The 22,047-nt window shown below is 46.8% G+C and overlaps 1 protein-coding gene across 6 annotated transcripts in view; it reads right to left on the bottom strand.

Moving 5' to 3' along the window:
• The window catches only part of MYO9A (myosin IXA), a 174,520-nt gene that overhangs the window by 16,203 nt on the left and 136,270 nt on the right, over positions 1-22,047 (bottom strand). For 3 of the 6 annotated variants that reach the window (XM_084213577.1, XM_084213578.1, XM_084213581.1), the window contains 13 exons: positions 21,851-21,926; positions 17,377-17,520; positions 16,714-16,753; positions 15,720-15,842; positions 12,460-12,540; positions 11,445-11,555; positions 10,361-10,483; positions 9,752-9,901; positions 9,241-9,551; positions 6,686-8,311; positions 5,371-5,452; positions 4,664-4,876; positions 89-201 (listed from right to left, as the gene is read on the bottom strand). In XM_084213577.1, coding sequence (XP_084069703.1) covers positions 89-201; positions 4,664-4,876; positions 5,371-5,452; positions 6,686-8,311; positions 9,241-9,551; positions 9,752-9,901; positions 10,361-10,483; positions 11,445-11,555; positions 12,460-12,540; positions 15,720-15,842; positions 16,714-16,753; positions 17,377-17,520; positions 21,851-21,926 — 3,193 coding nt within the window. The remainder of the gene's footprint in view (positions 1-88; positions 202-4,663; positions 4,877-5,370; positions 5,453-6,685; positions 8,312-9,240; positions 9,552-9,751; positions 9,902-10,360; positions 10,484-11,444; positions 11,556-12,459; positions 12,541-15,719; positions 15,843-16,713; positions 16,754-17,376; positions 17,521-21,850; positions 21,927-22,047) is intronic. The other 3 variants (XM_084213579.1, XM_084213582.1, XM_084213580.1) reach the window with 3 other exon arrangements.

Below are 22,047 nucleotides of genomic sequence, written 5' to 3'. Positions count from 1 at the left end.
CAAAGGAGCCTGGGTGGCTCAACAAGGCGTTGGAGAGCAAGCGAGACATGGGAAGGACTTGTCTGCCATCTCCAGCCATGATTCCTACCTCCCATCTGGAGTCAGACTCTTCTGTGTGGCTGCCAGCTTCCCAATCTCCCCCTGGGACATGGTTTTGTGCAGTTTGGCCTGGCCTTCCCCAGAGGTGAATCGCTGCACGGTCTGTAACGATTCCAAGTATGAAGCATTTAAAAATAAGACAGCTCTTGGGATATCAGATGATTTTTTTTTCCCTAGCAAAAATCAGCTATTTTATCTCCTATGTCTTTATTTCTATTTGCCTACAGGTGAAAACCTACAGTCCTTGTGAGCCCCTAGAGAAATATTTTAATGACTCCTAAAAAAGAGAGGCATTTCCCTTGCTCCAGCTCTCCAACGAGGCCCAATCTTCTTTCTCCTTGAGCAGTGATGAAAATCAAGTTTGCACCAAGCCACAGGTCCTTATTGCTCAGCCTGCACAGCTCTTGCACCCTCTTCATCCAGACATTCCAGCTCTCCACCCAGAGTGTCCACATAATGATGTGATTCCCCAAGGGAGCCTTCCACCACCTGGATCTGCCCCAGCAGAAGTTCCTCCTCCAACTCTTGCTGAGCACTTTACACAAAAAAAACCCAAAGTCTTTGTGCCAAGGACACACCAAAAGAACTCTTTAACAAAGAAATTTTGCAGCTTAAATAGACAATATCTCCACCTTTGCCATCATTTAAAATGCCCTCAGATATTTTTTAAGGGTGGGATGAATTCGCAGTAACTCAACCTAACAGGATCCTATGAAGTAGCCCAGAAATAGACTTGCCATATTTAAAAAATATCTACATTTTTGTTCTATTTTCCAATTGCAGCTGTGATTTGGGAACTGGACTCCTGGAGGAGAAACTTTCAGCACAAGAAAAGTGGAGAATCAGGTTGTATAAAGGATTTGGGAGATGATGGTCAAATATCTCCTGTAGCTTTCCTATCACCTCAATGTCTCAACTGAATGCTCTATGTTTTAAAGCAATTATTTTACTTCTGTTAAAATTATTTAAATAAAATTCTATAAAAAGTAGGCAGCGGGGGGGGGTCACATTTGCCACACTGACCCTTTTTCCATGTTTTATTCCCTCCCCCCAGACTAACTTCTCTTCCAGCCAGGAGATGGCAGCATGCAAGGCAAAATTACCACTGGGAAAGCCGAGATTTTGTTCCTGTCATTCTTACATTTAGGTGATGATCACACAGAAATTGTGGATGGATACTGGGATAAAAGCAATTCAAAACCCATAAAAGTGATCTCCATCCAGCCCAAAGCTACTACTTGTTTTAAAAATGATCTGTTAAATATTTGCCCCCACAGTATGGTTTTGTTCTTGAGTAAATTCAACCTTTTGAGTTGAGTTTTCAGCTTTAGTAAATAAGGACTAAAAGGCATTTTTGGCACAAGATCCTTCTGTCTGAGGTTATCTGGCAAGAAACTCTGAATGGAAAGGATGGGAAACCTTCTCAGATGTCAAGATGAGCATCTGCACGAGAAAATCCCCTACTAGGGAACACCACAAAGCATCATGAGGGCAAATAGCAATAACTGGGGGTCTGAAGTTGTCTCCTGGCTGAGGAAGGGACCAAGTATTTTTTCCTCTGACAGAGTAACCTGTGTTTCACCCACCCATAAGGTAACTATGGCCAAGGGACTTATCCCAGCAGGCAGCAGTGCTGTGTGCTGCATGGAAAAACTTCCTGAAGTTCCCTCTGAATGGCTTAGGACAAGAGATCTTCTTTCATTGCTGGCTCTTCAGCAGGACTTGGGATCAGCTGGTGGCAGGTGCCTGGAGTCATGTTTATCAGTTCATGGCTTTAGTGTGGAGGGTGGAGCAAAACAACTGGTTCATTATCCAGGTCCCTCTCTCTAAGGGTGTTTCCAGAGAGTATTTCTGGTGTGATTCCTCTAGCCAAGGCTTTCCATTTATGCAGCTGCTACAGGAAAGCTGGAGAGCTTAGGTGCCAAACAGAAGTGGTGTTAACATGTGCTGGCAGAACAGCCAGGAGCTGTTCCTCCCACTTGTGTCTCACTGCAAGGTAGGTTAATCCTTGGCTATTCACCAGCCAAAAATCTTCAGTCTTGGTCTTGTCAGGAAGCCCTTGATCCTTAGAAAACCTCAGAGTCAACTGTACTTGCAGCAGCCACCTCAGGTACTGCTGCCCCATGGGTTTCAGCTCCAGCTGCAGATGCTCTGGGATGCCCTGAAGGTGGGTCAAGAGCACTGGAATTCCAGTGGGCCTCTACTCACCAGCTGGGGTACACAATCAGTGACTTGATGGCCAAGAAAAAAAGGGCAAGAGCAGCTGGTGACCCATCATATGCTCAGCTCCATGGGGCTGCACGTGATCTCTCGTTCATCCAGCCAGCAGCCTCAGCTGCTGAGCAGGACATGGGAAGAGGCTCTTCTGGAAGTCATAGCTGGAGGCAGGAGCTGTCTGAAGGAGCTATTCACTGGCACAGGGGCCAGCCTGCACATGGTGACTGCCAGGCTCGCCTTCATGTGACTATCACAAGGCACAACCAATGTGTCTGCACAGACATCAACCCCTGAACCTTTGTGTTTTTACCCAAAACACCCCAAGAGGCACCACCCAGCTTTATCACAGGCTGCTCTGCCATCTGCAACACCCAACTGAGCTCTGCTAATAAATAAAAATAAACAGTCCCTAAATTTTGCAACTTGTGATGATCCTGACCCAAAAAAGCCCCAAGCCAAAGGGCTGGTCCCAAACCTGCAATATAAAATACAGATGGAAACACTGGACACATTGTCAGGACACACAGATGGAGGGAAGCAGGGAGCACACGTCAGGGGTAGTGTTGGCCTAGAAAGCAGAACTTACCACACCAGGGGTGAAAGTCCTGACCACCAGTTAGAACCAGTGCTAGGGAGCAGAGGAGAGGAGGAACACAGCAGAGACAGGAGAGAGAGGGCACCTACTGCTACTGGCATGCAGTGAGAGCTGTTAAACCAGGTGAGCAGAGTCCCAAGGAGCCCTTCCAAGGAGTACAGTGACCCAGGATGCTCCCAAAGATGGAGCTTGCCAAGCACCAGCACAGCACTTTGCACACCCCAGAGGGAATGACTCCTACAGCTACAATTCCCTCTGTACATGGGCAGCCTCCAGGAGCACAGCAAAGCACTCCAGGTATGGCATGGGGGGCCATGGTTTTGTGTGAACAAGGCAGTGCTGGGTTTGTGGTTGGAATCAACAACCTATATGTTCCTAGGATTCTATGTAAAAAAGTACATTTCACTGCATAAAATTCTCCCTTTCCCAATCCACAAGCAGGGATGTGCATAAAGGTGCAGCCAGGTTATCTCAGCCCATAGAGATGTGTCTTTCAATCAGGTTTTCAGTATTCCTGCCTCAAGCCCCCCAGCAAATTTATCAAGAGCAGGCTTCAAAAAATTATGGAATTTGTAAATCTCTGCCCTCTTCCAGTGAGGAAATTATCCTGGGAAAAATTATCCTTTATAATAAGAGCTGCTAAAAGAAAAGTCATGAAAAGCCCTCCTTGTCCACCTGCTTTTCTTGGAAAAGCAGCTTTTAGGATGGCACAGGATGTTTGCCGGACACACATCAATGCTGTGGCACAAAATAAATCTCTGGCTTTGGGTTTCATGCTTTTCTTTGGTTCTGTACTCAGCTCCACATCCTGTACTGCAGCTGGAGGAGAGGAACATGGCAGCCCTACCCAGCATTCCACCCAAACTCTCACAGCAGGACAGGATTCCTGGTGTTCATCCACACTCCTATGGGGGTTCATCTCCACTACCTCAGGAAAAAAATTATGAGCGGGTTGGAATCTGTTGGCCTCTTCAACTTCTGAAATCTCTTGGTTTGTGATTTTCCAAAAGCAGCTTATGTGGGTGGGAGATTAAGCCTGAGATGGAAAAGCTCCACTGCGCTGGCTCATGTCAGACCTGCTAAGGGATACTTGTCACTGTGCTTGGAAAAAACACTTTGGTTGGTTGTCTTTGTTTCAAACCCACGATTTCACTCTCACTCTGTTTTCATTGCCCAATTTCCATGGTTTTGCTTTTTCTGAGCTGCTGTCTGCCAGCAACACTCTGATAATTGAGGACCAAGTAAACATTGGATATTGTGGCTGAGCATAAAAAATCAAAAGTAAAAGAAGCCACAGGATTGACATAATTTTGTTATCTGTTGCTTTTTGAACAATATTTACTTTCTTTTTTTACAGATGTACATAGGCCATTTTTAGATCAAAAGGTTCCAAGGGGAGGGTGAGGTTAAAGCCCCCAGAACAGGTGCAATACAAATTGTAATGCTCCAGAAAAACTATGGGAAGTGTGGTGGATATCTAATCAACCCAGGAGCAAGAAATAGAGTTTGAATGGAATGCTGAGCACCCTGGTCTAGTGGAAGGTGTCCCTGCCCATGGCAGGGGGTTGGAATTGAGATTTAGTCTCTTCCAATCCAAACCATTCTGCGATTCTGTGATTCTCTGATTTTCTGCTGTGTTTGCCAAATTTACCCATCTACAGCATCCTTGGGAGTGGGAAAAGAAGCAGTGGAGGGATCAGTGCAGCTAAGGTTAGCGAAGAAAGGCTCCCCCACCACATTGGACACAATTACCATTTCGGAGTCACTGTAACAGGCCTGCCCCAGGCGGGCTGAGGGCACCGCCTCGGCGTGAGGAGGGTGCTCAGAGGAGAGAAGGAACTCAAAACTGCCATCGTAATCCTCTTCCTCCGTATCCCCCTCCCCATCAGCAAAAGTACCTCTAGTCAAGAAATCGGAGCGCGTCCGCGCCATGCGGGCTTTCTTTTTATGGCTCGGTCTGGGCACCTGCTTGACCAAAGGATAAAACAAAACAAAACAAAACGAAAAGAAGGGTTTTAAAGTAAAAAGGAGACTCTACCCATGTAGCCTTAAGTCATCTCTGAGCGCCACTGCACCCCATGGAGGGGATGCAGTATTCTGTCTAGTGAAAACAGCAAAGGACCAGGAAGAACAAAAACTAAGACAGGACGGTGGAAATGGACAATCATAGGTGTCACTGAAATAGAGACGTTAAACCAAACCAAGACAAGACGGCGTTGGACAGTGTTTGCCATCAGGATCACGGGATCCTTTTATCCAGAGGTGCTATAAATTATTCCTACAGGGCTTTTCATTTTAAGAGAAGGTGTGGAGGTTACTGTGCTGTCATATCCCCCTTCCCATGTCTAGCAGCCCTTGTGCTTCAGAGTTCACTTTGAAGCTTTTGAGGGAAAACTGGCCAGCTAAGTTATTTTTCCCCCTGTTCAATGGAAAGAGAAAATAAACAAGTCACAACTCACCTCGCCTCTGCCAGACCCCAGCATCTTAAATGGCTTCCGTGATATTTCACCCTTGGAAAGGCACTGATGATTTGCCTCTCTGCTGAAACACAAGAGAAAAGAGATCTTTCATCCTCTCCCAAAAGCCTTCCCACCACGCTAGCCCAGATCCTGGGAGTCCGAGCAGTCAAGACTAAATTGCAAAGTCTGAGGTCATGGGGTTTCAGAATTGGTTGGAATTCTTCAGGACTGGACTTAATACCAAAAGACAAGAAGAGAAAACATTCTGGCTGTCAACTTTATACAGCAAGGTGGTTATGGATTGTATCTTTGTACTTTGGGATTCTCAAATGTGACTATTCTGTAGCAGAGCAAAAATTAAAATACAGTAATTCTTAATGTCTTTTTCTTCCTGTCGCTCGTTCATGTTGCACATGAACCAGGAAAAGAAATTTTCAACAGGAATCTTTTCCTGTCACAACGGTACAGAAACCACAAGACTACTACACTTGGAGGTACCTTGAGTTATCAACAGTCATTCACTGGGAGCTTTTGTCTTGGACAGGGTGCAGCAGGATTTAGGAGGGTCATTTATAACCTTTTTGAGCTACATGGCCAAAACCACCCCAAAATTAGGCAAGGCACCTTAAGCAACACAACAGAGTGGGAGCAAACGTTGTCCCAGGATCTTGCTGCCATCTCCAGGCCCTGGAGCAGCCCAAGGTTAAGCAAAGCAATGGAGCTGAACAACTGCTAAGTTCATTACAGGTGTAATTAATTACATATGTGAATGATACAGTCTCCAAAGAGCATTCACTCCCACACTCTCTCTGGAGAGTCGGTGTTTTTTCATTTGCAATGGTCAGTGTCCACATGGCTTTGCTGGATTAATTATATGGTAAACAAGGAAAATCCTGGAATTTTCTATTCCAACTACCCAAAAATCCCAAGAACCTATTCATCATGTTTCACCTTGAGAAATAAACTCCTATCCCCATTCACGTAGGGCAAACAATAACAGTATTGAGCCTATTTATTGACTCTCTTCACCTTCTCATGTCCATGATTATCTCCCCTGGATTATATAATATTGTAAGAGCCTGAGAAATCATATTCCAGGTCTTTTTCCTTTCCCTCTGACCTCCTCGTTGCTAGAAGAACAAGAACCCTTTGTTTAACTATGAGGTTTGTGCAGACTCTAGAAACAACGTTCTGGACCCTTTGTACAAAAAGGTCCCTAGCAGAAAAAGAGCCCATGGAGAAAGCCTATGGAGACAGCCTGCAGAGAAAGCCTATGGAGAAAGCATAGGAGAAAGCCCACCATCTTTTTACTCACTGGAGGCCAAAGGGATTGTCCTTTGGTGTGAAGAACATGGAGCTTGCCCTGGTCTCCTCAGTGGCCTGGTTGGACATCCGAGGCTGCCGGAGGCGCTCTGTCCTTGAGAAGTGGCTGCCTGGCTGGTCCTTGGGGTCCAGAGCTGGTTTGGAATGGCAGCGGGGCTCCAGGCCTTCTCTTCGCTCCACGAACATGCTGACAGGCCGGTCTTTGGGGGCACTGTGGGCTGGAGAGCTCCCCCTGGTCCCCACAGTGAGACCCTTGATGTCCACTGCTGGGGTGGGAGCCACGCCTGGGGTGGGGCTGTGCTCCCCTCTGCTCTGGGGGTGCAGGATGAGGACTGACTGAGGCCGGCTGTCTGGTTTTTTGGCTGGTTTGAGGGAAGGGTCCTTCACTCTGCTCTGCTCTGTCCTCTGCAAAGCCTCTACCCTCCCTTGCTGCTCAAAGGCTTTGCGTTGTCTCTCCAGAATTTCCTTCTGCTGACGAATCTGCTCCATCATCTCCTTCTCATTTTGCAGCTGAAGCTGCTTTTGCCGTTCTTCCTTCTCCACATTGAGCTTTTCCAGTCTTTTAATGACAGAACCTGGAGAAAGGGCCCGTGCTGCTGTCACTGTCCCACGTTCCTCTCTCTTGGTAGAGGGTTTATCCTTTTCCTCCTCTTCTTCCAAGGCTTTACCCTGGTCTGGCTCAGAGTCCTTCCTGACCTCAGAGAACAAAACTGTCCTTTCCTCTCTTTCCACTGCTTTATTCCTCAGGTTATTCTCCACCATCTTCACCTTCACATTGTCTTGTGGTGGAACGTAGAAAGTGGGGAGGTTGCTGGAAAGGAGGGTTTCTCTTGGGTGAGCCTTTATAACATTCTGGGGGTCGCCAATCCTACGCTCCTTCCTGGTAAGGTTGTCAGGCAGCACCGTGTCTGCTGGGGTCTGTCTGCAGCCAGGCAAATCCTTGTTCCCATCCCCTGCACAGAAAGGCTTCTCCTGCAGCTGAGCCTGGGGACTGCTGGGCAGGGAGTCCATGGAAAATGACTGTGTATCACACTCATCTAAGACTAAGGAAACTAATTTACTACTTGAGGTATCTTCACTGCTTAACAGCTCAAAGCTCCCTTGAGAGCTCTCGCTCTCGGGGGTTCCCTGAGGGGAATGCAGTGCCTCGGGCACCAGCTCGGTGGACCAGCGCTGCTCCTCCGAAGGTGACAGCCCGCCCGTGGAGCGGACCTTGAGCAGCTCCAGGCTGAATTTCGCCTGTTCCAGCTCCCGCATCCTCCGGCTTTCCCTCTTTGCACGAACCACTTTTTTCTGGTTGAGATCCTCCAGAGACTTGGGCCTCTCTCTGACGATGATCTCCTCCTCGGTGTCCATCCCACTCTGGCTGCTGGCTCTCTCATGCCTTTTGTACAGAGAAGTATCCAGTGGGTCCATGTGATTCACCCGGTTATTCTCCATCAGTGATTTATGTTGTTCTACAGCTCTCACTCGCTCTTCAAATGAGCTGTCCTCCCACTTAGATGGGTCAGAGCCCTTAATTTCCAAACCATCTGCTTCCAGTCCATCCTCTTCTCTACCTGCCAGGCCATTCTCCAGCTGCATCTCTTTTAACTGGTGCTCTTTCAAAGCTCTAAACCTGGAAGAAAGCAGAAAACCAAGATACTCAGCCCTGCATCCACTCAGAACCTTTCAAGGCACTGCATTAGTGGTGTCTTATCACCACCACCACCATCACCTCACCACCACCAGCATCTCAAGAACCCTCCTGCACATCTGGTGCAAGACAAGGCAAGGCACATTCGGTTTTAAACCTCCTCCTCCTCCTCTGCCATCTCTGCTACCAAAGGGCTGCCCCAACGCACCTGAAAGCTCCCCTCGTGCCGACAGCAGCGGGTCCAGCCTCCATCCCTGGTCCAGCTCCTTCATAAGCTGTCAGAGCCAGAAAAGCTTAACCCAATACACCCCCTTGGCTTCTCCATCTTCACCATCCTGCCCGGACTACGTCTGGAAAACTTAGCAGGGACTTGTGCCCGGCACCAAGAGCTCTCTGCAGCTCCCAAATGTTCCAAGCGACGTTAAGGTGCTCCACACCTCGCAGGCAGCACCTCTGGAGAGAGAATTGTGACCTGTCCCCTGGCCAGCGAGCTGAGGCATGGCTGGAAAGCCTGTGCCCTCCACAGCGGCTGGCTCTGGTATCCCTTGTCCTTGTGAGCCAGCACAGCAACCAGATTGGTGAGGCAATCTGAGTTAAAAATAGGCTACTTAAACTGGTGCTGCTGCCAAGAGGAAAAAAAAAAAAACCCTTGTGAGTATTTACGGCCTTGGCTTTGCACTGCCTACGTGCTCCAACCTGAAATAGGTTCTGCTTATTCCAAGAGCAGGACATGCAGCTAAATTGTTAGAAAGCGTGGGCAAACAAAGGACCAGGGCAGGTCAGGAGAGGGTCACGGATCCACGAAGGGACACTGCCCTGTGTAAATCACTGTAGTGCCCCGACTCACACCATCCACCCTGTGAGCATCACCATGAAACACATTCCTCGTCACCCCAGGCCAAGGGCGTTACCTTTGCCGTGCCAAGTACCCGCGGCACGCCGCCTGCAGGCACACGGCCCTGCTCCTGCGGGCTGCGTACGCCTGCCTGCTGCGGTGTCCCCGCCAGGCCGCCTGGATGCTGGTGGCTGCGGCGTGCCGGCGCCTGGCGTGCTCCCGCCAGCAGCTCTGGATGAGATGGGCTGCAAACTGCATCTGCAGGAACCTCCGCCGCTCCACGAAGCCTCGCCAGTGGGTCTGAAGGATGACAGCGGCTTTGGTGAGAACCAGAGGGTCTGGGGATGGTTTGCCTTTTTTTTGGCTCTGGTAGCTCCGCCAAAATCTCTGCAAACACAGCAGGGGATTCCTGGTAATGGGCGTTGTGTGAAGAGGGGACAGCACCTGCCTTCCTGTAACCTCTCCAGCTTCCCCCCAGTCCTGATTGCAAGCTCCTTCCTTGGACAGGAGAGCTGATTTTACCCACGGGCTCTGTCTGTAGGATTTGGGGAAGGTGATTTGCACTGGAATCCAGCAGCAGCACCCACCTGTATGCTGATGGCCGCGTGCCGCAGGCTCAGGAACTGCCTCCTGCAGAGCAGGCTGCGGAACCAGCGCTGCAGCAGCGTGATCCTCCGCAGCACCTCCTGGTGCAGCAGGTCCTGCAGAAGCTGCCGCTCCCGTTCCTTCATGAAAACCTGGCCAAAACAACCCAAGAAACACTAGCATGGAAAGCTTCCCAGACCATGAGTCAAATCCTCCTGGTTTCTGCATCCAGGAAAGTTGAGGAGCTGATTTTTGTGAAGGCATCTCTAACAGGTTTCAGCAGCCTGTGACTCTAAGCCCTGAATTACAGAGCCTTCCCACTAGGGGAGGCAAAATGAAGACCATCACATCAAGCTAAGTCTACACACACACAGAGATTTTGGAGGATACGAGTTTTTTGAGGCTGCCTCATTACAATCAATAACAAAACAATATTATTCCTTCCTCTTTTATGTTAATAATACTGACAGTTTCATTTAAATAACTGATTTTTGGTAATCAAAAGAAAAATAGTTTCATTAATTAAAACCATATACAGATATTTACCAGACAGAAATACAGGCAAATATTATATCTGTGTTTTAAAGGCTGAGCTGAGGATGAACATTTACCATTGTTCTTCCAACTTGGTAATTGTCTGGATTGAGTTTTATCTTCCGGAAGAAATCATGGATATTGTGCTTAGATGGACTGATCCCTTGTGGCAAAAGGACATGGAAATGGTTCACAAAATCCTGAGAAGGAAAAGAAAAAAGCAACACCAAGATTTGGTTAGTTGGGTCCTGCAGCTTCTTTCTCCCATAAATAACAGATTTGCTCCACTGGTCACATGAAACGGGACCTCTGGAGTGAGCAGAAGGACAGATAACATTTTATGCACCGAGGAACACCAAGATTCATCCAACATTTGTGGTTTGATGGGAAAGACATCAAAGCAGGGACCCAGCAAAGTTCAAACATTTTTCAGCGTGGGAGGAGAGGTTCTGCAGGAGCCACAGGGTCAACCCCAGCAAAAAAAAAGCTCCAAATCCCCAGCAAGGGCCACTATGGAAGGCAGATACCAACATCTGCAAAACATCCCTGAGATGCTCCAGCCGTTACTGCTGGGAGGATTCAAAGAGTGAAGGAGGTACAAGAGGATAGATTCTCCCAAGCAAGGTTGGGAAACCTGCTCACAGCAAAAAAATGCTGAGCATTTTTCTTTTCCTAAACAGCTGCTGTGCAGAACACGACATCTGCCCCAAAGCAGCCACAAGCAGGAAACCAATCAGCACCAGCAAAGCATGAAAGGACCGACATGTACACAAAACCTGGCAAACATATGGAAAAGAAGAAAACAGGAAAAGCTGGCTAACTCCAGCAGTTCAGGGGATGCATATCATCCTCCTGATGGGACACAGCCGACATGACAGGGCAAACACTGCTCCCAGTAATTCCAGATGCAGAAGAGAACGTGCAAATCAGACAGTTTTTTCCAAAAGGGAGCCCATGTTGCAAAAAAATACTGGTTTTGTTCAAAAATCACTGTTCAGGGGTGAGGTCTAGACTGGCTCATAGGCAGAGAACAGCCTGTTACATCCACTGCCTTCCAAGAGCTAGAAATAAATTACCCTGATAAAAAATGCACCAGCAACACTCAGACAGCTCTGCTAATGATGCTGAAGGAGATGGAGGACAAAGCCCTTTGTACTCAACCTGGAAGGAGTACTTGCAGCTGTATCCTGACTGGCGGATGCGCACGGTCTCCAGCATCCCCGTGTAGCGCAGCTGCCGGAGCACCAGGCTGTCGTTGAACCTCAGGGGCAGCTGCAAGGGGAAAACCAGACCAAGGATGAGCAAATATTTCCTTTCACTGAAGCTTTTAAGTGCATGGATGGGTGAAGGGTTCAGCAGACGCAGCACATGTGCATGACACACGCATTCTACAGGAGGGAGGGAATGTGGGTCCCCAGGAACCGAACTAATCCCACTGGGAATGAATCCTGTTTGCTTCTGAGACTTTCAAACAGATAACTAGAGAAATAAAGACATTAAAAAAAATTTTGCATTTCAATTGAAAAAGACCCCCCAAGGGCACAGTTAATGGGTGATATTTCGAGCAAGTAAATAATCTCCAATGCAAAAAGCTTCAGATTTAAATGCCTGGGTAAAACTCTGAAGGATTAATCTACAAAGCATCCCTACATTTTGAACTGAGGGTCCTTGGTCCATAACACAATTATGTAAATTCAAATTCAAGAAATTTGAGTCAGTGTGATCAATGTAGGTTATTCTAAAAATATCTGCTTTTACCTATGGAAACTTTATTTTAAGGATGCTTCAGGGCTCAGACCCAGCACAAGTGAATTCATGGTTCTATAAATCTCTCTTATGGCTAGTCAGAAGCTTCAAAGGAGTCAAATTCATTTATTAAAGCAAATATATTTTTCATATAAATTAAAATACTATATTTATGCGGTATTTATATATTTATATTTTCATATAAATTAAAATACTATATTTGCACACATGTGTTTCTACAAATATAAGAAGAAGCAGTGCAGTTTATCAAGAGTGACACTCAGGTGATAAATCCATGCTTCCCCTTGCCCAAATTTTCTAAATTCAGCTCCATTGAGGCTTTGTTTCCTATCTAACGCCCTGTAAAAGTGGACAAAAGATTCCCAAGCTGATTTCTAGCAGGATCTTGCTTTCTCAGGATGGCATTTACCTTCTCGGCGTTGGATCGGATGCACTTGACAAAATAGGGCTCTGCTTGGCCAAGGGTCTCCATCAGTTTGTTGAGGGATGCCTGTAACAGAGGAGACACAGGGAAGGGAGAGGAGACCACAGTGGGCAATGAAAATCCAAATGCTTAAATTATAAACCAAAACAAATTGGAATTAATTATGAGTAAATGAGGTATGTGGGAAATTGTTCTCCCGAATGAGGGTTTTAGCACAAGCAACTTGGCTGATTTTGTCTTTGCCCCCAATAAAGAAACCAGAGATAAATATCATGCTGGGCTGGACTTTCAGATCTCTGGCTTCCCTGGAGCCCAAATTCCCATCCCACTCCACACCACAAGACTCTTCCAGCTACGAATGGGAGCTCCGAGACAAGAATTTACACCTGGCACAAAACAACCGCTGATGTATTTTAAACACAAATCAAATTTTCCTTCATCAAAAGTGACTCAAGGCAGGATTTACTCCCGATTTTTAATTGTCAAAACTTTACTGTTGGCCTAAAAATGAATTGTTTTTAATGAAAGTTTTACCAAGGGAAAATTGGGAATTCACAAATATTAATGAATCCTGCAACCCTGAACACTTCACGGTTTGTTTCTTGAGAAGAGTTTCAATGCTGGCATGCTCCTGACTGAAGGATCACTGAGGATAGAGGGGTTTCCTGGTTCCATTTTCCTATTTCCCCTTATTTATTCATCATCATTAAAACTCTCTTCCATAAAAGTGAATTTACATTGGCATCACTCTACAGCCAGCTGCTCCAGCGGGATATCAGGCTGAGTTATCCCTTCACCTTGCAAACCTTTGGCTTTTTGGGATGAATCACAAGGTCTTGGAATAAAACCAGGCTGAAAACCAGAGTGTGCTGAGTCCATTGGTGCTGGCCAGGCTCCTCAGCCACATTTTTCTGCTGTGTCCTATAAATAATTTGGGTATCTCTAATTGCTGAGCACATTACAAACATGGCATTGGTAAAGTGCTAGAGAGTTGATTACTCCTGATTTTAATAGAGTTTAAAACTCGGTCATGTAAAGGATATTCTGCCACATTTACTATAAGCAGAGTTATAAATTTTGGAATACTGGAGTTAATAAACTGGTCTGGTATTACAAAGAAGCATTTTGCCCACAGATCAGCTCACAGGAAGCCTTTTTTTCCCTCTGATCATTTCAAAGGCATCTTTATAGGAAGCCTTTCATGTTTAGAAAAACATGAAAATCCTGGATGTTCATTCACATCCAGGATTTTGGAAGGAGCAAGGGATGGATCCCACGCACATGTGATGCAGCTGTGTTATGTACATTAACTTCATGCAGATAGCCCTGCTCCTGTCCCAGGCAGCAGCAGGAACGCCACGACGTGGCAGACCTCTGCTGGCATGCTCCTGGTTTTCTTAAAATCTGAAACTACTCATTTTTACACAAAAAAAGCTTATTGGGAGCTTTCAATCAGCAGCAATGCTGCAGCAACCCACTGTGCCCACACAGGCTAGTGGGAGGAAGAGGGAGTACTCAAGGGACACAACCCCTTTGTTGAAAGCCCAGCAAGCAGCGTGCTCCCAGTACTGGAAATGGTGGGAATGGGACGTGCAGGACCCATAGGAGAGGGCATTTCCATTCCCTCAGGGCCATTCTGAGTGAGGCAGATGGTCCAGGCACCCTCTGCCATCTGGTGGTCGGGAATCCACAAAGGACATGTGAGGTCGCTGGATTAACCCTGTACCCATCTCCTTTGTCCCTCTGCCAGCAAACCTTTCCAGCCACCCATTCCTTCAGCACCTGCACTCAGCCTTTCAGGAACCCTTCCACCCCTGTCTCCAGGGCCCCACCTGCATGTGGGTTGAAGGGGAGATGTACAGTTTTAGGTATGGGTGGTTTAGTTTTTCCATCCTGAAAGCCATCCCTGCTCCTGGAGCACACTCTGAGGCAGCTATTTCCCCTACAGATTACCCTAAGTCTAGGGATAGTGGAAATCCACAGGAGATGGAGCAGCTGCAAGCCTGGTGTTGAGGTATTAGCCACAAAGCAGCGTTTCTCTGAAAAAAAACCACGTTAGGAAACATTTGTGTTTCCTGCCTGTGACCCAATTCCATGCACTGCAATTTTATTAGTTTGTTCTTGATTAAAAAAGCAATGCTGCTGCTTTGTCCCTCAAAATTGTTCTCTTTAACAAGTGCTCACTGAGATTAGGGATCTTTGATTTGAATGTGCTGTGAAATTACATCCAAAAAAAAAATCAATTTTTGCCCCCCAGGGCTTTTCAGAGTTTTGTTGGGAGCATAAATAGGCTTTGGGAAGGCCTTTCACTCCAAGATATCCCTGTTTCAACCCCTCCACAGGTATGAATTAAACTCTGCACGAGTGAATTTTGACCAGAATACCATTAGATTAGACAAGGCTAAATATATAAATTTACAGATAAGCATTCTGCAAATTATATACACATATATGTGTGCATATATTTTTAATTATTTAATCTCACCCACACCTACACAGGGAGATTTTCTAAATATAAACTACATCTCCAAAAAAAACCCCAAAGCAGTCAAAATTACAAGTCAAAACCAACCCAGACATGCTTAGGACCCAGATTTTAAGTGAAAAGCTGCTTTCTATTATTACCACCTGCTTGTGCACATGTCTGGTAGCAGTTTCCAAGCCGTGATGCACATATAGAACAAACACATTCAGGTTGGAAAACACCTTTAAGATCATTGAGTCCAACTGTGAGCCCACTGCCAAGTCCTTGGAGGATTATTTTCCCTGCACCAACCCTAGGGATTGCTGACTAACAACACAAGTTCAATCCCTCCTCTGAACTCCCCTGCTCACCAGGAGATAATGCAGCAGGATTCTGACTTTTCTGCCCTTATTAAAATTCCCATTCTGTCTCAGAACAGGTTATGCTGGATGAGAGTATAAAGACTGCAAAAAACATAATTTGGGGATTTGATGGTTTCTGGATTTGGGGAAGAAAGCACCACAATATGATGTACCAGAGGACAGGGATGCACCAGCATCTTCCCCCTGCAGCTCATCCTCATGTCCCACCTTGCTCCACCACGTCATCCCCCATCACACCCATCCCCACTCTTATTTCTCTCTGTTTGCACCCTTTAAATACCTGCCATGTCTCCCTCAAGCCCCTCAGTGGGATTCATGGTCTGAATGCTGCAGGGGATGGGGCAGGAGTGTGCCTGGAGCAGGGGGCTTCCCTCTCTCCATCAAAGGAAAGGGCTCACCTGGAACTGGGCGCTGATGCTGGGTGGTTTTTTCTTCTTATGGAGGTGGAGGAGAGATTTGGTGATGCGGTCGTGCAATGTCAGGTTGGTGAGGTGCTTGAGGGACTTCACATCCAGCAAGTGCTGTGGAAAAAGAGGGAATCCATAGAAAATCCAGCTGTTGCCATCACACCCTCTCCTATATCCCTCCTTTACCCTCACAGGACTTCCTTAGGTGATGTAATCTCAACAGGGAACACTGAGGGATGGCTTCCCCATGGCTGTGGCTGCCCCATCCCTGGCAGTGTCCCAGGCCAGGCTGGATGGGGCTTGGACCACCCTGGGATAGTGGAAGGTGACCCTGGCCCATTGCAGGGGGTAGAACTGGATGACCTTTAAATTCCTTTCCAACACAAACCATCCTATGAGTCTATGATTCTCCTCACTGTTAATGAGCAGTTCATTGATGAACTGCATCAGTGCCTCTCCAGGTGCAAGACAGACACAGAGGAGTAAAAACAATGTTTGCTCCTCTTCTGGGGCTCCTGACCATGGATGCAGCACCAGTGAGGACCACAAAAAGCCTTATTCTTCTAGGCACAACAGATGTCCTGGCATCTCTTAAAATATAATAAATGTAGCCAAAATGGAGGGAAAGTAACAACAACGTTGCTGTCTATCAGGTACCAGCTCTCCTGCATCACTTACTTGCTCGTTTTAGTTTAGAGATTTAGTTATTAAATTTCACCAGCATGTACATACTCCTTTTCAGAAGGAAGAAAAATGAGACAGAGCAGCTCCAAGGAGGATGTAAGTGCTCATATCTCTTTCTCCCAGCAGAAATCAGGGCTGAAATCCTCTGGGTTTATATGAATTTATGAGCCCTGAACAGAGCTGAGCTGACCAAAGTCTTGGTGTAGACACAATTGTCTTCTTCATATCCAGCAGCATCACATGACTGTGCTACAGCCTTAACCCACAAACCACAAGGGGGAAAATGCTGCTTCTCACTCACCTTTGGGAGACTGGGTTTGGCTTTGAAGTTCTTATTTCTCCTGGGGAGATAATAAATGGCTCAGGTTAATCCACAGTGCAATTGTGGAATGGAGGAGTTGATGAAACCAGCCCCTCCACATCCCCCTGAGCAGCTGCTGCCAGTAGCCAGCCTGAAATGGGGCTGCCCCTGTACATGGCAGACTGAGAGGAATGTATCCAATTAATGGGAATGGTTACATTGGAAATGATGGCATGCTGGGAATTTGGGAAGAGCGAAGAAGCCAGGTCACAAAATGATTAACCAGCCTCCTGCTTTCCAAACTCCATGTTCACTCCAGCCACCCTGGGATGCTCCTTGAACCTTTGAGGAGGCTGCAGTGTGAATCACCTGCCCAGATAATTATGCTGGAAACTTTGATAAGATGTTAAAAGTGTGACTGCATTACATGGCTGCAGTTCTTTGTTCCTTCTCTTTCTTCCCTTTGTCTGTCATTCTGAATGAACGAGACAAATTAAATCACACATGTCAAATGTACCAGGGTTGCTTTGGCCCAACTGGGAGACAGCTCCAAGTCTGCTTGGCACCCTGAGAGTTTTACATCCTGGCTATTTACATTCCCCTAACTACCCTTGCTGCTCATTGTGCCAGGAGTAAAGCCCAGATCCCCTCCTGGGTACTGACATGAGGATGCCATGGGCCCTCTCCAGCAGTTTGCTGTTGGTGGTGTTGACAAATATCCCATCTTTGTCCAGGAAGGTGCCGGGGCTGGCGAGCCTGTTGTGCCTCATCCCCATCCGGCCATTCCAGCCAACTCCATAGGCATCCCTGCAACACCAGACACCGTTAGGAAGAGAGAAAAAACATGGTTCTAGGATAAAAACAGATCATTAAATAACTCCTTGGTAGAAAATGAGCTGCTGCTTTTTTCTTTCCATTGTTCATTCTCTCCCATGAGATCAGTCCCTGGTGCCAGACAGCACACGGAGCTGTTGACTACTAAAGCACCTCCCAAAAATCAGATATTCACAAAAGGAACAAATTAACAGCAGGACAAAACCAGCTTCCAGCTCTCCCTTGAGTCTGCAGATACCTCTAGATACCTTTGGTGGCCTGAAGGATACGAGGCCATGACATCTGGTGCTGACACTGTCTCCCAAAATTAACGTAATCATTCCATTGGGAAAAGAAAAAGCAAACCTAATTTGCAATAAACCCATTATTTGCCACAAAGATGGATGTCACCCCCAGCTGGATGATGGGTTGACCTAGAATCATTCTCTGGGACCTAATTACAAATCAGTCACTCAATTTGGTCTCCTCTGCCATGGAGCATAACTGCTGTGGTCTCCAGAAATGCTCCTCTGGCTTCAGAAGGACTAAAGGAAACAAGGAGAGGAACCAAAATCCTCTCTTGGAGGGATGGAAGCGGATACTTGACCAAACTACACATAGGACAAGCAATTTCCAGAGATGAGGAGGCTTCCAGTGGTATCTGGAGGACATGAGGCCTCTTATGGGCAGCCCCCCACCAAAACACTTTTGGTTTGGTGGGTTTTTGGTGGTTTGCTGGGGTTTTTAAATTCTAATTATTTAATCAGCCTTGCAGAAATCATCATATGAAATAAAAGCAGTCTAAGGAAGGATGTGGGGGCTGCCACACACCCCCCCATCCCCAAGATATCTCAGACAGGAGGAAAAGGACCAGGAGGAGACTCCAGGCTGCACCAGGTCATGAGGATGCTGAAGGACACGGTGGTTTAAACGTGGCCTCGGGCGCCGGCCACTTCTGAGCTCTGACAACAAGGCAATCCTTTGCCTTAAAGTCCTGATCTGGATGAAAGGCAAATCTCAAGTGCCACATGGAAATTAAAAATTAAAGGATGTAAAGCTGTATGTTCAGCCAGCTCAAAGCCTGGAGCCAGATCCTCAGAGCAACGTCACCTCGCTGCCTCATCTAAGCACTTCCCAAATTCCTTCCTGATCCTATGAAATCAGCATTTTGACATGGACCACTATTATAAGGAGGGATCAATCACAGCAAAGCAAAACCCCTGGCTAAATGCTCCAGGACCTGCTTTCTTAAGCATTCCATTCACAGATGGTTAGTGAGAAGCTGGAATATCCAAGTGAACCCTCGTGTTCACCTTTCTTCTCTTTGCATCTCGGGTACCATCCACCTCCTGTTTGCAGGTGGGAAAAAGAAAATCACCAGCTGATGGGAACCACTAAAACTTTTGGGATGTACAACAGCATTAATCCTGGCCAACCTCTCTGGAAAATCCCAGAAATTCCCACGTGGTTTTAAACAAATCCAAGAGATAAAATGACAGGTCTGTTTGTTAGGGACACTATAGGATGGATACGTTCACATGGCAACAGGTGCAGGCTTTTGGTATTTTGGGGTCAATGCCCTCACCTAGCCCAGCCTGCTGCTTCAGGACCAACACCTGCTCAGACAACCCTGCACATAAAAGTGTCCCTAGTGAGCACAAACCAGCAGGATCCCAACCAGCCCAAGTGGTTTTGGTTAAACATGACCTGGCCTTCATTTCTCAGCAGCTGGGGAAGGCACTTGGAACGCTCTGCTGAAGCCTTCCCATCCAGCATGTGCAAACCACCCATCCACTTTTTTTCTGAGATCAGACGAGAGCACTTGGCTCCCTAAACCCTCCACAGTGACTTCCTGAGTGATGTCATGCCTCAAACTTGCTTTTAGAAACAGGCCCCAGGCTATCCTGTAGGTTGGATGCACAACCAGGCTTATCAGCGACCACATGATCATGAGATGGCTTTGAAAGCAATTCCTGTTTAATTTGGAGCTGTAAATGGCCTGCCAGTTGATCTGCTGGGAAGCTGCTAATGCCAATCTCTCTTCCAGCTGTGTTACCTGCACCCCTGTGCTCACCTCCTCTTGCCCAACAAGTGCAAGATTGGTATTTACCTGAAACACCACCATTCATCAAGGGTGACATGACTCTCCAGATCAAAAGCTACAATGAAAGGGATCAAAAGCTACAATGAAAGGGATCAAAATCACCAGCCTACTCTGAAAGTACAGGCTGGACCTTGGAGATCTTGTGAGACACCTAGTTTGTACTTCCAGAAGGAAGGGGCAAAGGTGACATTTGGGGACCCATTGCTGATGATGCCCAAGGGAAGATCACAGACCACACTATTGAGGCATCACAGGAGGGGAAACACAGGAGTTAGAATGACTCCAAAAGCACTTTTTTTCTGTAAATAAAGGCTCAGATTGAGGCTGCTGGTAGGACACAGCTGCTGAGGATGAGGAAGTAGAACAAGTTCCTCAATTCTGGCTGTTTAGGCTGATTTGTCTGCTGTGCTGGCATGGGCTAAGACACATAACCAGAGCTGACCACATATTGAACTCCACAGTAAATAAACACATCCTCCTCCTTGCCTGGCTCAGGAGGAGCTTCCCTGCCTTTACAATGTCCCTTTGCTGAGATAATTAAAATATTTTGGGCTATGAAAATGTTGGCAGCCCCAGCTCCCACACTACAGTGCCTCCAAAGCTGGAGTTGGACAGTCAAGAAAAGCCCTGCCCCAATTTAGAGATGCTCCAAAGGTGCCAAAGGTTGGATAGAGAAACTGCAGGAATCCTCTTATCTCCAAGGGAAGATCTCCAAAGGGACAAAGTTTCATGTTACGTTATCTTGAGGGAAACTTGCACAATCAGAGGTGCTGGAAGTGTTACCAAGGACTGGCTGTCATCACAACCCAACCCATCAGGGCCCCAGCAGCTGCAGCATTATGAGAAAGGAAAGGAGGGTGGCAAAGACTGAGGTGAGGACTGCCAGGGATGCATCACCTTCCCAGGATAGGCTGGCATTGCTTGTACCACCTGGATTTCTGCTCAAATTCAAGAAGTGGCACAAATTTATGAATTCAATCCCACCATTTTAAGTAAATTCCATGCTCTCTAACCACTGAAATGGACTTGTAAGGATATGAGAACATTCAGTTCTCCTTCAGTAGGGTGCCACTGCCTCTCTCACAGGGGAGGAATTCAGAGGAAGAAGGACATTCTATTCTTGATGGCACTCAGAGAGCATGTGGTGAACAAAACCAGGCAGAAGAGGCCACTTTTCTTCCCCTAGAAAAAAAAAGAACTATGTGTATCTAATTTTGGTTGTGGCCATTTGGCATTAAAGCCATTAAAAATGAGCCTTCATTATATCCTTGAAGGATATTTAACTTTGTGTGGAAGGGACTGATTTAATGGGCCCATTTCAGGACACAGATTTAGACTCCTCTTGACTTGTTCTGGGCTTCTCATTAATCTCAGAGCAGCCATAAAGACACACCTGGATATCTGCAGCTCCAAGCAGTGGTTGTAGGAGCTGAGGGTGCTCCTATCACTTCCTTCCCCAGCACACACCTGCTCAGAGGGAAGCAGAGAGGCACTGTATGCCTTTAGAGGGGTCTTGGGAAAATCAGACCTCCTGGGATGTGAGGAGGGATAGCACAAGAGTAGCTGGGAAAAGGATCAGTGCCCAGACATGCCTTGGAAATGAAGACTTTGGCTTCACAAGCAAGTTAATTCTGGAATGGGGATGGACAAGGCTTTGCAGAAGAGGCCCAGGTCTGTATCTCGAATGTACACCTGAGTTTCATTCAGTAGCTGCTTAAATGGTCAGAAACTTCAAGGAGGGATTTAAAAATAAAAATGTACATAAAATCTGTAAAAATCAATCAATTTTGAAGCAAAAGTGCTTTTTTCTCCTAGAAGACAAGCAGGCATTTGGCAAAGTACCATCTCAAACTCCATAACTTCCAGGTTTTCCACATTCCAGGGTGCCACCACATGCTGTATGCAGCTCTGCACCCAAACCTGTCCTCCTTGAATGACTATTTCCTTGATTTTGGCATATTCATTCATTTTTTTAAGCTTCATATCCCCTCAAACACCCACCACCAACAACTGCTGCCTTTGACACAGGGAGTTGCTTTTCCTGCCTGCTGTTTAGTCAGGAAAGGTGTTTAGATCCCATCACACGGCAGAGAAAGAAGGAAGAGAAGTTAAGATTGAAAGATGAGATGGAAGAAATGTCAATACAGTCATTTTCAGGTACAGACAGCGCTGTCCCATCCCAGACCCCTGGGCATGCCAAGGTAAAAGCAGGAGCCTTACCGTGGGCTCCTCTCGTTGATGGTGTTGACTCCCTGCAGGTCCGAGAGCGGTGTCCGCGGGCTCTTCCGAGCGATACCTGAAGCAGCACACGAGGAAGATGTTTCCAGCTGGCTCATACCCAAGAGACAATTAGCAGAGCCATCCCCACAGACAATTAGCAGAGCCATAGCTGAGGCCTGACTCTGGCGCGGAGCAGC

The sequence above is a fragment of the Fringilla coelebs genome, assembly GCF_963513975.1.
Source record: "Fringilla coelebs genome assembly, chromosome: 12".
Classification (NCBI taxonomy): Eukaryota; Metazoa; Chordata; class Aves; order Passeriformes; family Fringillidae; genus Fringilla; species Fringilla coelebs.
Note: the sequence above shows the minus strand (reverse complement) of the source record. Positions and strands in the feature narration are given on the sequence as shown.